This window comes from Notamacropus eugenii, chromosome 5 (assembly GCF_028372415.1).
Source record: "Notamacropus eugenii isolate mMacEug1 chromosome 5, mMacEug1.pri_v2, whole genome shotgun sequence".
Lineage (NCBI taxonomy): Eukaryota > Metazoa > Chordata > Mammalia > Diprotodontia > Macropodidae > Notamacropus > Notamacropus eugenii.
In genome coordinates, this window is record NC_092876.1 from 182,217,183 (window position 1) to 182,234,100 (window position 16,918).

General features: G+C 40.8%; 1 protein-coding gene across 2 annotated transcripts in view; it reads right to left on the bottom strand.

The window, feature by feature from the left end:
• Positions 1-16,918, bottom strand: part of OPCML (opioid binding protein/cell adhesion molecule like) — a 1,434,734-nt gene that overhangs the window by 12,667 nt on the left and 1,405,149 nt on the right. For both annotated transcript variants that reach the window (XM_072611620.1, XM_072611619.1), the window contains 3 exons: positions 12,695-12,832; positions 12,041-12,161; positions 8,504-8,655 (listed from right to left, as the gene is read on the bottom strand). In XM_072611620.1, coding sequence (XP_072467721.1) covers positions 8,504-8,655; positions 12,041-12,161; positions 12,695-12,832 — 411 coding nt within the window. The remainder of the gene's footprint in view (positions 1-8,503; positions 8,656-12,040; positions 12,162-12,694; positions 12,833-16,918) is intronic.

The following is a 16,918-nucleotide window of genomic DNA, read 5'->3' on the forward strand; positions in this document are numbered from 1 at the left end:
ATGCCTGGTTAACACTGATTCAGGTGAATTAGAATGGCTATTACACACATCAGCTTTAATTAAATATCTTTCAGGTAAAAATTGAAAGTGAGGACACTGATTCATACCCTTTTCCCAGTTCTCATACCTCTCCCCTTATCTTTTTCCAATCAAAACCAAATCTGATCCTTTGCTGAATCTGTTCTATGCTAGAAGTTGACAATCTTGGAAAGCGAAAGCTCACATAATTATGCAAAGCCATGGGATAGATTATGAAAGACAAAAGATACCCGGAAGAAAAACACACTAAGAATAAGTCATCCTTTAGAACAAAAAAGGGAACAAAAGATAGGACAGAAATTACCCCAGGACAGAGAATATGCCAAGATGGTATCAAGTTGCCAGTCAATTTTTAAGATCAGTTCATATAAGACAGAAGAATTCTGCAGCTAAACACCAAGCCTTCATTGAGTAGGTGCTGAGATGGAAAAGAATCCTGCCCACCTTCCAGAGGCCATTCCTCATGACTGCTGAAACATGGTCCATGCTATCTTCTCTAAGCTGGCTGTGGTAGAGTACAGACAACACTGGGCTTATTCTAAGTCTCAGATGTGAAGGTACTTCTCCTCCATAAACTGAAATTTTTCTAATTTTTCACTTGTAAAATGGGGAAAAATACTTGGACTACCTATTTTCTAAGGATTTTTAGGGAAAAAGCACTTGGCAAAACCTAAACGCTATAAATTATCCTTTGGTCGATGCAAGATAGCAGAGGGGAAAAGGTACTTGACTTAAAGTGAGAAGTCCTGGGCGTCTATCTCAGTTCTGTCTCTTATTAGCTATGGTCAAGTTCCTTTCCTTTCCTAAGCTGCAGCTTCCCCAAGTCCAAAACAGGAAGAATACAACTCTTACACATGGAAGAAGAGTATGGCATCATGGATAGAGAGCTGGCCTCTTTGTCAAGAAGAACTGGATTCAAATCCTACTTCTGACTCATACTGGCTGTGTACAATCAGACAAACCATTTAATGCCTTAGGATTTCAGGCACTGATGGAGGAAGTCTCTCTTGAAGGCTCCCTATACTGAGAAAGTCACAGGAATAGTTGGATATTAAAAACAAACAAATAAGCAACAGCAGCAGCAACAAAAGGAAACTTCCCACTACTTTCCTCAATGACTTGAGAAGGTAGCTGTGAAATAACGAGATCATTGGATCTGGAGTCAGGAGAGCAGAGTCTGAGATTGACTTAGTCTCTTATTAACTGTGCAATCTCAGGCAAGTCACTTAAATCCCAGAGCTTCATTTTCCTCCTCTATAAAATGGGACTGATCCTATTTGAATTATATTCCCCAAAGGATTATTTTGAGGAAAGTGCTTTGCATACCTTTTCAGTATTAGGTAAATTTGAATGAAATCTATTAAGCCCAAGGCTTTTTAAAGCCTGAATTTAGATGAAGATTAAAAAAAAAAGCAGACTAGGTAACTATAACTGAAATCTATAGAAGGGAGCTTCAAACTCTAGGTGTAATTATCCTAAACTCAATAGTTCACTGCTATATTCAAGAGATAACTGATGAGCCACTCGAGTGGCAGATGTTGAGAACCAAGTACAAAAGCTAGCATGAATCTCAGAAAACAAGGTAAACTTGGAGATGAGATCCTGCCATTTATGATATTCAAACCTTGTGCTCTTTGCAAGAGGTAAATGAAGTAAAACGTGTCAACAATGTCTTATTTCCCCCATGTTGCTTTGGAAATCTGGTATATTTCTTCTGCAGCACTGGGCTCTCTATGACAGAGATTGGATGGAAGTGGTAAGTCAGAGACGGAAGGCCTAAAACAGCCTGAGAAGGTAGAACTTAATGATACAAGACAATGCTCAATAAATTATCATAAGATATCAAAAAAAAAAGAGGAATTTCTTCAGGAAATTTCTAGGTGGTCTGTAAGTAAACATGTGAACTGTTTGACCTTTCTAATGAGGAACCAAAAGGATAACGATGTTCTTAATGATTAAAAAAGAGAAGCAAAGAAATCTAATTAGACAACATGTGTACAGTACTTGTTGGTGGAACATAAACCTATTTTCTGCAGTGCCAGCTGATGAAGGCGAATCATTTGCCTTCAAAAGGAACTTTCTCTCTATTGTTCTTAATTACAGCAGAAACATGGCTCTGTGTTGTATTACAAGCAAGCCTGGCTAGGCTTTGTAGTGCAATTAGGATTTCTGTATGAAGAAGCAAAAAAAAAAAGGGGGGGGCGCCATCTTTGTTTATGTTCCTTAATTCTCTCCAGTTTGTTCATTCCACAAAGAAGAGAGCTTAAGAAGTGGGCATCAAAAGTTAATTCAAATCTGTTGGCTCATCATATGTTTGAAAGAAACAAGGCTTTAGTCTTTGCCTTCCCTTAAGCTCTGGTGTCTATGCTGACATCAGCATGCCCTCCCCTCCCAACCCTCTTCTCAAGTGCCATGCGTGAGTGTTAGAACTCTAAATGCCTAGACTAATAACCAGATGTCAATGATTCAGAGAGGGGAGGGGAGGGAGAGAGGACAACAAGGAAACTCATCAGAAATGAAATGTGAAATGTCTGCATATTTTTTTCTAATATGTTGACTTTTTGCAGGTTGGGGAAAATACAAGTGATTACACTGCTGCCATCAGCCAAAAGCAATGGTATTTCTCTCTGACTCATTCCCTCCCACCTGGACCTAAACTGTGGATTTTTTTTTTAAACACCATACACGTTATCAGCAGGAAATGGACAAATATATGCAGTCTTTGCTTCTGTAGGAAGAAATCTCATGATGAGCCTCTTCCTAAACCATGAATTAGAAAGTCTGATGTATCCTCAATTATTTGGTAGTATTGAGACCCCAAAATGATTATGACTGGGGCCTAGTGAAGGCAGGAATGCTGAGGAAAAGGTCAGAGAAATAGCACCCCAAACTGAGTAGGAGGCCCTGAGATCAGGATCTGGTCATCATTTTGTTTTCCCTTAGATAGACTCAAGTTAAAGAAATCATGAAGGCACAGGGAAGATATTTTCCTGGATTGTCAATTAATCACCAAACATTTATTAAACACCTTCTCAAGTAAGAGGAAGGGTAGTGCAGTAGATAGTGAACAGGTTCTGACACATGGTGATTCTGGAAAAGTAACAACCTTTTATTGCTCTATACAAAGCCCTAAGATTGTAAGTTGTAGAGAGGGTGCCCAGTCTGCACTAGTAGAGGTAGTTTCCTCACAAAAGAATTACATGGAGCAATGAAGTCCCAGGACCAATTCCTACTGTGACCTCAGCTATGTGCCAGAAACTGTACTAGGCACTGAATGGTAATAACTACTTGCATTTGCATAGCACTCTACAGTTTAAAAAGTTCTTTCTCATACACAATATATTAGAGCTTCATTCAGCTTTATTCCTCTGAGGCAAACAGGGTAGGAACTATCTTCCCTGCATTATATTGAAAAGGTTCAGAAAGTTTAAGGGACCTGTCACAAGTGGTAGAGCTGGGACTTAAACCCAGGTTTTCTGATTCCCCTTCATAATTTTAAAGCAGTAAGTGGATAAATAAGTCATCTAATTCAACCTCCTCACTTTATAGATGAAGAAACAAGCTCAGAGAGATTGTGAAATCCCACACTGGGATACACCAACCTTATCATAGAAAGCATACTAGTGGAAGTTCGTAGAAGGAATATTTAAAACTCTCTTGATCAAGTTCATCAGTCCCATGGTGCCACTTGAAGGAATAGAGCAAAAATCTTCATTTAAAATTTTCTCTAAGTCAGGGTTCTTAGCCTTATTTGGATAATGGACCCCTTTGTCAGTCTGGTGAAACGTATGGACCATTTCTCATAATAATAAAAGATATTTGATCATCAAGGAAACCAATTAATTGAAACTATCTTTCTTTTTGTCTGTCTGTCCCTCTCAAAAGTTCAGAGATCCCAGATTACAAATCCCCATTCTACCCGAAGCTATATTAAGAGAGCAGAGAGAAGGCAAGGAAGTCATCGGTGGTTCCCTTGCCCTGGAGGCAATGAGCAGGGAGGAAGGTAAGAGGAAGGTTAGCAGTGGGAGAGATTGGTCTATAGAAACTCTGAGCAAGTGAGATTTGGTTTGGCAAGGTGCCTAGACCAGTGAGTATGGTGGGTATGGAGAGAGTAACACTGGTGAAATACAATCAAGGACCTCCCTCCTTCCACCTACCATTGTTTCTGCTGGTAGCAGAAGCAAGCACTGCAGTCATGGCTGCTCTGGGAAGCCTAACATTGCCTGCGGAAAAGCCCAGGTGCCCTCTTGTACCAAAACATACTATTTTCATTTGCAATTCTAGCATTCCTATGAATTACCCTTATTTCTGACACTTAATTCCTTTATGCATCTCTATATTTCACAGATAAAATGTGAGAAATCTGTTTTCATCACTATCGCTTCTCCTCCTGTTTCCCAGCTTTGTTTGCTTTTTCCTGTGCTTTGCCCCTGCCAGCTCAAGTAATCCCAGTGTTTATATGCCTCATTAGGCTCATCGTACTCTCCACAGCCTGATGTAATCAAGTCAAGAAGCCTTCCTCCTTGGTTCTCTCTGGGAAGAACTGTGAGACCTTCTCCATGGCAGAGGTGCCAAATGAGACTGCCATATTGATGGGAATGGGGAAAGGGCGATGGCTTCACTGTAATGCAGAGCTGTGGTCATCCTACTGAGCCAGAGTGAACATAAACTGGCCTGGACAAACCAATCCCTTGCTGTAGAATGGCTGGACGTGATGTCAGGATGCCAGGGTACCAGGTGGGAATTTGAATTGCCTATTCTACCTAATAAAATGCAAACACCTTTTGGAGTATGGTTCTCCCTGACATCCTTGGCAACTGACATCATTTTGTAAGTGAAGGGCTATGAGCCTAGAAAGTCAGTTTCCCTTATTTTATTCTTCCCGTGTCTTTCATCTTAGAATCATTTAACTTTAGGAATCCTAAAAGGTGAGAAGATGTTCCTCTGCTATCTGGAGTAGAGACCCAATCTCCCTTGACTTTAGTTTCTTGATCTGTAAAATGGTATAATGATACCTTAAGGTTGGACAATTAGGATTTAATTGTTGATATTCAGTCATGTCTTTGTGACAGGGTTTTCTGGGCAAAGATACTGGAGTGATTTGCCATTTTGTTCATTTTTATGGATGAGAAAACTGAGGCAAACAGGGTTAGGTGATCTGCCCAGAGTCACACAGATAGTAAGTATGTGAGGCCATATTTGAACTCTGGTCTTGATTTCGGGTCCAGCACTCTATCCACTGTGCCACTTACCTGCCCTCTAAGAGAAAAGGAAGGGAATTTTTGAAGGGTATTAGAGAGGGATTAGTCTCCTGGTCAGAATTGATCACTTTCCCATTGTCATCATCTATCCCTACCCTTGTTACTGTTGGCCTAGACATTTTTCAAACCCCACACTTTTCAAACTGTCAGTTCTGTAATAAGCTATTTTTCCCCACCCTCCCAGTCTTTTAGCCCATCAAAGAACAATCTGGAAATAACAGCAATGGAAGTATTAGTAGGAAGTCAAGTACTGTGCACTTATTTAGTGATTTTCCCTTTTTCCAAGTACTTTTATGTGATATTTTATTCATCCTTACTACTGTGAGAAGTAGGACAGTTAGTATTATTCACATTCTCCAAACTGGAAAATGGAGGCATACAGAACATGATCAGATTGATACTTGTAATGTTTATAATGCTTTTCAGTTATAAAGAACTTGACACCCCTTATATAATTTGATCCTCACAACATTCTCTCCTCTGATACTGCTTCCACCTGGGCACAGACTCCCATCTCCTCACACCCTGCCTATTGCAGTAGCCTGCTGATTGGTATGCCTGCCACAACTCTCTCCTCGCTACTATCCTTTACTCAGCTGACAAAGTGATCTTTCTAAAGTACAGATCTGACCATGTCACTCTCTTACTCAGAAAAGTTCCAGCAGCTCCCTATCATCTCCAGGATCAAATATAAAATCCTGCCTTTGGTGTTCAAAGCACTGTATAACCTCCCCCCCCCCCAATCTTTTCAGTTTTCTTATACCTTATACCTCCCTCCCATCCATGTGCTCTGCTACCTAGTGACACTGCCTTTCTGGATGTTCCTTGAATAAGAAACTTCATCTCTCACTTCTGAGAATATTTACCAGGTGTCTTCCATGTCTGAAATACTCTTTCTCCTCATCTCTACCTCCTGGAGTCCCTGGCTTCCTTCAAATCCCAGCTGAAATCCCACTTTCTACAAGGAGCCTTTTGAAATCCTTCTTAATTGTAGTGTCTTCCCTCTTTTGACTATTACTAGTTTATCCTATATATAGCTTGTTGGTACATAGCTGTTTGCAAGTTCTCTTCTCCATTAGATGGTGACCTCCTTGAGATCAAGGACTTTTTTTCTCTTTCTCTGTTTCCCCAATACTTAGAACAATGCCTGACACTAATAAATGTTTGTTGACTGACTAAAAGCATTAAAAGTAAGCATTAAAATTTCAGTCTTGCCTATTGGGTCTCTTAGAGACATTAAATGATTTGCTCAAGGTCACACAACAAATAAGTGGGAGAGCTGGGACTTGAATGCAGGTCTTTTCACTCCATATCCAATGCTCTTCCATTAAGTAACTTTTTTAAAGTATCATATAGATGCTCAGTGGCTCCAACCCAGATTTCCTGTTTTATAGTCCTGTTCTGTTTCTATTTGACCAGGATACCTGGCAGTAGAACAAAGTAGGATGAGAAATGAGATGGCAGTATTGAATGGTGGACATGCACGGTTGCTGAAGGTAGGTTAGCCTTGGATGATCATGTCTGCGGCTGTCCTAATTTCAAAGAAGTAGACAGGATGGTGGCCATTCTCTGGATAACTCAGATCTCACCACCTACTACACGAGATGGTGGCATTAGTTTCTAGACTTGGATCTAGGGTTCACGATGTACTTTAGTGCCCTGCCGTGCTTATCTTCTGGGCAGTAACTTCAGTGCCTATTGGAAGAAATCAAATCCAGAATATAGGCCAATTCCAACTGAGCCTCTATTTTGAAAAAGCAGCTATTTCATAAGCTTTGAACATATCTTTGTCTCCAAGGAGAAGCTACACTAGATTCAATGCACTATCTTTGCAGATCAACACAAGGCATTCATCTGCTTTGGGCTCCCATTTGGCCCCCCCCTTAATGTTGTCTTGTACACAAATAAGAGGGTGGTCATATCACCAAAAAATATAACCTACTTGCAATTTATTTTGGCAAGGCATGTGATGATATCTCCAATGTGTAGATGGCAAAGTCACTACATTTTAAGTGAATGTTACCATGCTGTACAATCTGAGACCCTTGAAGTCTATCCCTTAGAGAGAGATCAGTTAGGGGGTGGAGCAGGCAAGGGGGCCTCTGAAGTAGGCTTAGGTTCAAAAGCATCAGCATTAAGGCAGGCAGATGAAGGAAGGAACATGCTGTACCCACCTGCCACTGCTGATGATGGGCTTATTTCTAAGACACACACAGCACAATGCACACACAATGCAGAGAGGAAACAAAAGACATAGATCACAAATTTGAGATGGTTGATGGAAAAAGTTTAGCTAATGTCAATGCTGAAAGCTAGCTCAGGGGTCCAAGGTGAGCATGAAAGTTGATGCCCTCTTCGCTCTATGTACCAGATGCTCCCCTCTTACCAACCTCAGCAGATAAACCAACAAACAAATAAATGCTATATGGCATACATATATTCCCCACACTGGGACCTATGGCACATGAAATGAGAAGCTGAGGGGACACTATCACAAAGGCACAGGCATGAGATGTTTGGGGAAGTAGGAACAGCTGTGATAGGTTTCAGAGAAGGTTTCATGGCTTGGCAGTACACATCCATACATGTTAGAAAATAGTCCTTTCAGGGAATGATTAGATATTTGGGGATGGGGGCAGGTGTAGCTGTACTTGGGTTTCTGCTCTTTTATTCCAGTAGACTGAGAATAAAAATGACAGCAGAAGGTTGTCTTAAAAACTCAGAAACAAAACTCACTAGAAGCATTGAAGATTGTGACCAAAGGGACCTTGGGAATTTATCTTACCCATCCCTTGACCTCTAGATGGTACCGCATCTGAACTCTCAATCACAATAACTGTCTACATTTCAGCAAGTCAGACACCAGTGAGGCTGGCTTAATTTCTTTTCTCCTGTGACAATCAGAGGAATGTTAACTGAAACCGTATGTGTGCCCAGTAGTGAAAGTAGTGAAAGAAACCACCTCCCAAAGGGATCAGGAGACCTTATTTATCTTACTAAGATCACCATATCCTCTGTGAGAGCAAGGAAGGGGAAGAATTCCTCATCCCTTCACTCTCAGGGGCACTGGCCATGCAGAGTTTCTCTCTCTCTCTCTCTCTCTCTCCCTCTCCCCCCACCACCTCACCTTGCTCTCACTCTAACTCTTGCTTTCGCTCTAAACCTAAGCCCACTAGAGATATAGACTTATTTTCTGAACTCACCATACAATGTGATGCTGGCATTTGTATTTCCAAGCTTGTTTGTTGCCACACAAGTATAGTTCCCATAATCCTTTTCTGAAACATTGAAGAAAGTCAGTGTGGACATGCGGCCTTTATTCTCAATTCTTACTCCATCCAGGCCAGTGGCTAACCTGAAATGAGAGGGAGACACTATTGATCTGGTTCTATACGGCAGAATAAGAAGTCGGATAGAAAGAGGCTGAGCTATGGGCACTTCTGTACCTCCTTCAAAATACTCACATGGTACTTCTACCTCAGGGACTTCCTCTTCTATAAGGCCCCCCTGTTCCTCATCCCCACTTCCCTAATTCCAAGCTTCATCATCATTACCACCATCAGGAGCAAAAAGGAAAACCTGGTCAAAAGTAAGAGGGAATCTGAGGATCACAGATCTAGACCTGGAACTTCAGAGGCTCCCGACTAATCCCCTTCCACCAGTTGCTAGTACCACCAAAAAGGGCTTGCCTTGTCTATGCCTGTCTCTCCAAGGAGCCATTCCATTTTGCTCCAAGTATCCTTTCTGGCCATCTATAACTCTATAGAGCTTGCTTTGTCTTTGCCTGGGCATCCTCCATGGTCCCCCCCTTTCTATCCCTTTCTAGACACATATATACACACACACAGTTACCTGCCTAAACCCAGGGACAACTTACCCAAGGTTAAATACCTGTGCATGAGGATAACCTACCCAAACTCATTCCTCAATGATTAGCATAATTCTACCCCAGAATACCTACCCCACCTCAGTGATTCTGAACACCCAGCTGCCACTGTTCAACCCTGTTCTCTAAACCCTTATTCCCATTCCCCTCAACCTAAACCTGACTCTAAAACTACCCAATCCTTCCACACTTCCTCTACAATGCCTGTGTCATAGGTAACAAACTTTTAATCTTAAATCTTTGCCTTTCTCACTCTGTCTTGCACTCATTAGACCTGGCTCCCTCCTGATGACAGTTTTCCTGACTCTCTTTTCCGGCATTGTTATTCCTTGCTCTCCATTGGTACTTGCAGGCCCTCCCTCTACCATCATCATTAAGTAACCTCCCCTCCTTTGAGAGTTATTCAATTCACATTTATCATCCAGTGATTGTTTTCTACAGGCCTCCAAGACACTCTCCTTCCTTCCTAAGTAACTTCAGTGCCTGGCTCTACATTTTCCTCTCCTTGCCAACTATGTTCATTCTAGGAGACTTCAACATGCATACTGATACTGACTTAAACTTCTCAGTTCCTCAGTTTACTAATTATAATGCTCCCCACCATCTCACTGCAGTTATCCACAGAAAACTGTCATACCCTTGATCTTACTGTCATCCATGAGTGTTTCAGATCTATATTTTTAAATCTGACAAGTCTATTGACGTTTTTTCTCCCTATGCCTTGCCACTCTAATCCCAGTTCTTCATCCTCACTGAAATCTTCAGTCCTCCTACCCCTGAGTTCTTTCCTTGGTCATCACTCCTACACTAACTACACTTTTCTTCCTTCTCCATCTCAACCCCTTAGGGAACCAGTTGAACTTTTGCCTCTTTTTCCTAACAAAGATCTTGCCTTGGATTAGCCCCACCATTCACTGTCTTCATTCCTACTTACAGGTGCAGGTGAACAGAGGTACAGAAATTCATGAAAACTGATGATTGGGCCTTGTATACATTTGTAATGTAATCCCAAATGAGTCTCACTGTGACAAGGCAATCCTTTTACAACTTTCCAGAACATTTCTATATTCCATTCATCACAGGGGTTCTTCCAACCTTTTAATTGCTCCTTAAACATCCCAAAGCTCACCCATGTCCAATCTCCAGCTGAAAACTTTGCCTCATATTTCAGTAAAAAAAAAATGAAGCCATTTGCAGAGAGCTTTTCTCCTCTGTTCCCCATCTCGCCTCATTCAAATGCCTTTTCTCACTTCAAAGCCACTTGAATGCCTTCAACTATTTTACCTAAAGAGGTGACCCTTCTCCTTGCCAAGGAAAACCCCTGGCCCTGCATAAGTGATTCCACTCCTTCAGATTGCCTCCTCCATCATCTCTACATTCTCACTAATGTTAAACTGATCCTTTCTACTAGTCAACTCTCTTCTGCCTTGAAATATGCAAGTGTTTCCCCACATGCTCAAAAAATCCTTACTTTATTCATCCATCCTTGCTAGTTATTGTCTCATCTTCCCTCTATTTTGTGTCTTAACTCCATGAGAAAGCTGTTCATAATAGATGCTTCCACTTGTTTTCTTTTCATTCTTAATTTTTGAAGTCTAGTTTCCAATCTCATTTGCTCTCTCTAATGTCAATAATAATCTCTTCATTGACAAAACTAATAGCCTTTCATCTATTCTCATAATTTTTAACTTTTCTGTCTCCTTTGAAACTGTTAAATACACTCTGTTCTCTTCTTTCCAGGTTTTTAGGACACTGCTCTCTCCTGGTTCTCCTCTTACCTGTCTGACCAGTCATTTTCTGTCTCCTTTATTGGATCTTCATCCAGGACACACCTGCTAACTGTGCATAATGCCTACGACTATTGCAATAACCTGAAGGCTGATTGATCTCGTTGCTTCAAGTCTCTACCCACTACAATCCATTCTCCACTCAGCTATCAAATTTTTCTTCCTAAAGATCAATTCTGACCATGTCACACACCACCTTCCCCCATTCAATCAACTTCAGTTTCTCTCTGTTACCTTCAGGATGAAATATAAATCCTCTCTTCAGTTTATAAAGCCCTTCTTAACCTCATCCCTTTCTGCTTTGCCAGTCTTCTTACACCTTTCTCCCTGCAATATACTCTGTGACCCAGTGACATCAGCATTCTTGATGTTCCTCACACATGACATTCCATTTTCAGACTCTGAACATTTTCACTAGCTGTCTCCGAAATGGACAACACTCTTTCTCCTTATTGAGACATCCTAGTTTCCCTGACCTTCTTCAAATCTTAGTTGAAGTCCTAACTTTTGCAAGAAGCCCATCCTGGTCTACCTTAATCTTCATGCCTTACTTCTGAGACTACTTTCAGTTTAGCTGATATCTATCTTGTTTGTACATAGTCCTTGGCATATTGTCTTCCCTTTTAGACTATAAACTCCTTGAGAGGAGGGACTGTTCTGTTTTTGGTTTTCCTTTTTTTCTTTTTTTTTTTGCATTCTCAAGCATCAGGTGGAATAGGCATTTAATAAAAAGTTAAATGACTGATTGACTGAAGACCAAATAAATTAAATGACTTGCTCAAGTTCACAAAATGAAATGTCAGAGATACAATTCAAACCCAGGTCCTACGGACATTTCTTCTCTAAACTATGAAACAATTATTTTAACACATAAATTCCATCAAATTCTTTCTAGCTTGACAAGGAGATACATTTGTGGGAGATGCCAGCAGCAAGGATATTTCTGCCCTCTCTACACTTTTCTCTTCTATTGCCCCTGCTGATAAACAAAATGTTTTGAATTCAAAAAAGAGGTCTTGATCTATCTGATCAGCTTCAGAGTAGCCACATCTCTTATTTCTGGGTACCTGGTTTCCTCCTTGAACCACTGGAATTCAGCCAGGGGGACAGCAGAAGCTTCACATCTGAGGATGCCTTTCTGACCCAGTGACACCCCGGTGTTCTTGGCATTTGAGATATAGGGAGGATCTGCAAAGTCAATAGTTAAATCATGTAAGAGCTGCTAAAGGAGCATGTCCATGATGCCAATGAATTTCCTAAAGATATCTCTTGAATCTAGCATCCCAAAGAACAACTTCCCAATGACAGCTATTACATTTACATGAATATCTATTATATGGATTCTTCCCAAACCTGTACTACTTTCATAAGGCATACAAGGGATGGATACAATTCAGTATCCATAGATGCAAAACAAGCCACCTGAAAACTCAGTAGAACTACAGAAACCAATTTGATTTCAAGAGGAAAATGAATATGAAAGTATGCACCTTGATAGGGTATTTGACTAAAGATACCACCCTAAGTCATTCAGTAAATTGGATAGGATGAGGCCCCTTCTTCCTTGGCTTCCCTTTCCCATTTTTTGCCCATTTACCCCAACACACATACACCCACACCCACACCCACACCCACACCCACACACACACACACACACACACACACACACACACACACACACACACACACTTCTTGAGAGCAAGCTCTGAATGACAACTTACAGTTTACGGTGATTTTTACTTTCCGTACATCTGGGGCAGCAACATCATTCAGAGCGCTGCATTCATACTCCCCAGATTGGTCCCGTGTGATGCCAGAGATCTCCAGATACTCATCCTCACTCACAAAGCCTTGACCTTCTAGAAAGAAAAATCAAATGGGTAAATACTCTACGAGCTGGGGGCAAAAGGCAAGAAGAATCAATCAATCAAAAAGCATCTATTAAATACCGACTATATGCCAGGCACTTGTACCAAGTGTTGAGAATACAAAGACAAGAGCAAAATAGTCTGTGCTCTTAAGAAGTTTACATTCAAATAAGGAGACAATATATCCATATGTAAGTTGATACAAGGCCAATAGAAATTAAATAGAAGGTAATCTTAATGAAAATCAGTGAGTGGAGGGGGTAGAGAGAGATTGGATCAAGAAAGGCCTTGCATCGAAGGTAGAGAGGGTATTGAAAAAACCAGGGATTCCAGCATGTAGAGGCCTTTGAGGGAGAGAGAGCATCCCAGGCATGTTGAATAGCTAGGGAAAAGGCACAGAGATGAGAGATAGTGTGGAGCATCAGAAAGGCCAATGTGGCTGGACCATAGAGGGCATCAAGGAGACCATGGGATAAGGAACAATAGGTTGTTAAAAAATAACCCAAAACCTTATGGAGGCTTAAACCATTAGAGAAAATGGATAATACGTGTTTCATACATGTGATTTAGGAACTTTTTGAAGAAAAAATATCCATATTTATTAATGTTTGAAACCCATATGAGAACAAATTTATTCACAAAGATATGCATGACTTCTGACTTTTTGACTAAGCAGAAAAGATTCTTGAAAGTAGAGGCAGTTATAACTGTGTATTATTAAACAAAGACTTAAATGAAGGGATTCATGGATAAAACAAAATGGGGCATATCGATATAAATAAAGGGGATTTTAATACTAAACAGCAGGTAACGAAGAAGGAAAAGGATGAAGAATTCTGAGTGGATCGACACACAACCCTTAGCACCCTCACAATAATCCATATGGACCCACTAAACATTGGAGGTTTGCAGGATTCTCCAAAGCCATTCGTTGGCAGCAGCTGCAAAGATCCTGGGGCCATCTTCCCTCCCACATTTGGTACACTTCTATAAAATTCTAGACTAGGAGAGCACAAGCACTGACTTGCTCCCTATGTGCTGAGTATCTCCAAATAAAATCTAGTAAAACACTTTTCTTATGAAAAGCTAACCCAAAAGTGATCGGAAAAAGAGGTTAAAGATTTCATATTTCTTCCAGCCTGTGGTCTCACTTCTTTGAGGTCCTGGGCCCATGGTTTGGTAGGTGTTTTAATGACTAGTTCCAGCAAGATTTTTTCCCCATATTCTTGGGAAAGCTTCTTCCAAATATGTGGTTGCTTCTCCAGCCAACACTGGAGTCTATCTTCAGGTGAGTGTGAGGTGAGTGACACCATGGGGCATGGTTTGTAGACAATTACCCTCCTCCTCATCTTCAGTATTGTGGGTTTTCTTGGTAAAGATACTGGAGTGGTTTGTTGTTTCCTTCTCCAACTCATTTTACAGATGAGGAAACTGAAGCAAACAAGGTTAAATGGCTTGTCCAGAGTCACATAGCTAGGAAGTCTGAGGCCAGATTTGAACTCAGGAAGATGAGTCTTCCTGACTTCAGGCCCAGTACTCTATCCACTGTGCCACCTACCTGTCCCATCTTCATTATAACTAGCATTTCAATAAGTGTTTTAAGGTTTGGGAAGCACTTTACAAATAGTATCTCATTTTATGCCCACAACAACCTTGGGAAGCAGAGTGGCATTACTATCCCAATTTTACAGATTTGGAAATGGAGAAAGATAGAAGTAAGACATGCTTTGGTTTCTCTGATCTGATATAACAAGTAGTTTTTAGTCTATACCCAGGTCTTCTTCTACTGCTCCCAGATCCTTTGGCCTCACTATCTTTCTGATACCATTCCCTAATGCTTTAGGTGATATCAACAACAGCTAGATACTGCTCTTTTCACCTTCCCAAATACTGGGTTTAGTTTTGATCAGCAAGAAGTCTTGGTTTCCAAAGTGATTTCTGCTCCAGGCCTTGCAAGATTTCTAAATCTAAACAGTCTTGGGAAAGAAATACAGGATCCAAGACAGCAGAACCAAGTGCTTTCTCCCACACTAATTCCTGCTTCTCTGGTCCCTCAGTCACAAATCTTGTATAGATTCATCTGTTAGGGCCCAGCTCAAAGATCTGCTCCTCATGAAGGTCTCACTTCCTTCCACAAATAGCAATGATATTCAGAAATCACATATCCTCTGAACTTCCCATTGTATTTTACAACTCTCTTATGTATGCATGCAAAAGATCTACAGCTTCATCAGCATGAAGGAAATCTCCACAAAAGCAGAAGGCAATGCATTAATGACTTAGTAGATGATACAGTGGATAGCATGCTGGGCCTGGAGTCAGGAAAGTTCAACTTCCTGAGTTCAAATCTACCCTCACTTACACTTACTAGCTGTGTGACCCTGGGCAAGTCCCTTAGCCCTGTTTACGTCAGTTTCTTCATCTGTAAAATGAGTTGGAGAAAGAAATGATGAACCACTCCAGTATCTCTGCTAAGAAAATCTCAAATGGGGTCATAAAGAGTTGAACAAGAGTGGAATGACTGAACAATAACAAAGAAATTAAGTGACTTGTCTGGGGTCATAGAACCAGAAGCTTTCAGAGGCAAGGTTTGGACTCAAATCTTTACTACTTTAAACCTAAGATTACAGTTAATATAAAATGCTGCCTCCACTGCACCTCTAATGTTATATTTTATTTAGTAAAGGAAGTTAGGTGGCATAGTGGAAGGAGTCCTAGATCACTAGCGAACATGACTTGAGTTCAAATATTGCCTCAGATACTTACCAGCTTTGTGACCTTGTTCAAGTTCCTTACCTTCTCTTAAACTTGGTTTCCTCATCTATAAAATGCGGACAATAACATAGGTAAAGGTCTTTGCCAGCCTTAAAGAGCTATATAAACACTAGCTGCTTCTCTTTCTTCTCCCCCTCCTCCTCCTTCTTCTTCTCCTTCTTCTCCCTATCCTTCTTCTTCTTCTCCCCCTCCTTCTTCTCCTTCTTTCCTTCTTCTCTTCCTCTTTCTTCTTTACTTCTTCTTCCTCTTATTCTTCTCCTCCTCCTTCTTCTTCTTTATTATGTCATGATGATTAGTGCATGTGTAATACCCTCCCCCACTAGACTCTAAGTTCCATGTAAGCAGAGATAAAATCTTAATTTTTTAAAATTCCCTTGCCTTCCCTCCCCTATAATATCCTATCTCCCTCAAATCTCTAAAATGGAGATCTGTATGTAACATTTTCTTTAAAAAATTTCATTCAGTGTTGTTGGAAACAGACTAAAATTATTTTGCAGGCTCGATTTACTTCCCTGAAAATATTGGATTGTGTATGGGTATATGTATGTCCATGTGTATATGGGCATTTTGTGTATGTGTTTGTGTATATGTGCATAAGTGTATGTATAATGTGTGGATGTCTGTGTGTATACATAGGATCTCCTAAAAATAATGCTTCATTGCTCTTCCAAAATATACTATGGGCATTTGCTATAAGTAATTAAAAACAAACTGTCTTTAGCCATACAAATGAGTATCCCACCATGGGGCTTGGCAGGAGCTTCAGGCTGGGTCACAGGTTTCCCTTCTTACCTGAAGGGAACAAGAAGCCCTACTAGGTCATATCACAGAGTTTGCACCAGCCAGATGTTTTGAGATTCCCCTCGAGAAAGGAACCTCCATGAACACCAATCCATCTGGAAGATGTTTATTCCCCCCCAGTGGGCAGGGATTTGGATTTATGCCCCAAACTACCCAGCATCACCCCAAGAAAGATAGATGCTGCTTGCTGAGCTGGGAGTGTGTTTTATTTGTGGCATTTATATCAGTGGGACAGAGCCTGGGCGCCTAGCAGTAAATAACTGGCCTACATGGCTTCCCCCTGGAATGTGGGATTTTATCACTGTCATCTGTTATGCCCTTTTCCTAGGAGCCTTATGTGACAAAAGGAGAGGAGGAAAATGCCGTAGGAGTAGTTGAGAGTCTTCTTTTCCTGCACTGGAGAACCTCTTTGTTTCTTTGGCAGTCAACAGGATTTATTGAGTAGAAGACAAACTCTTTGAAGGCAGGGGAATTTTGTTTTCCTCTGTATCCCCAGAGACC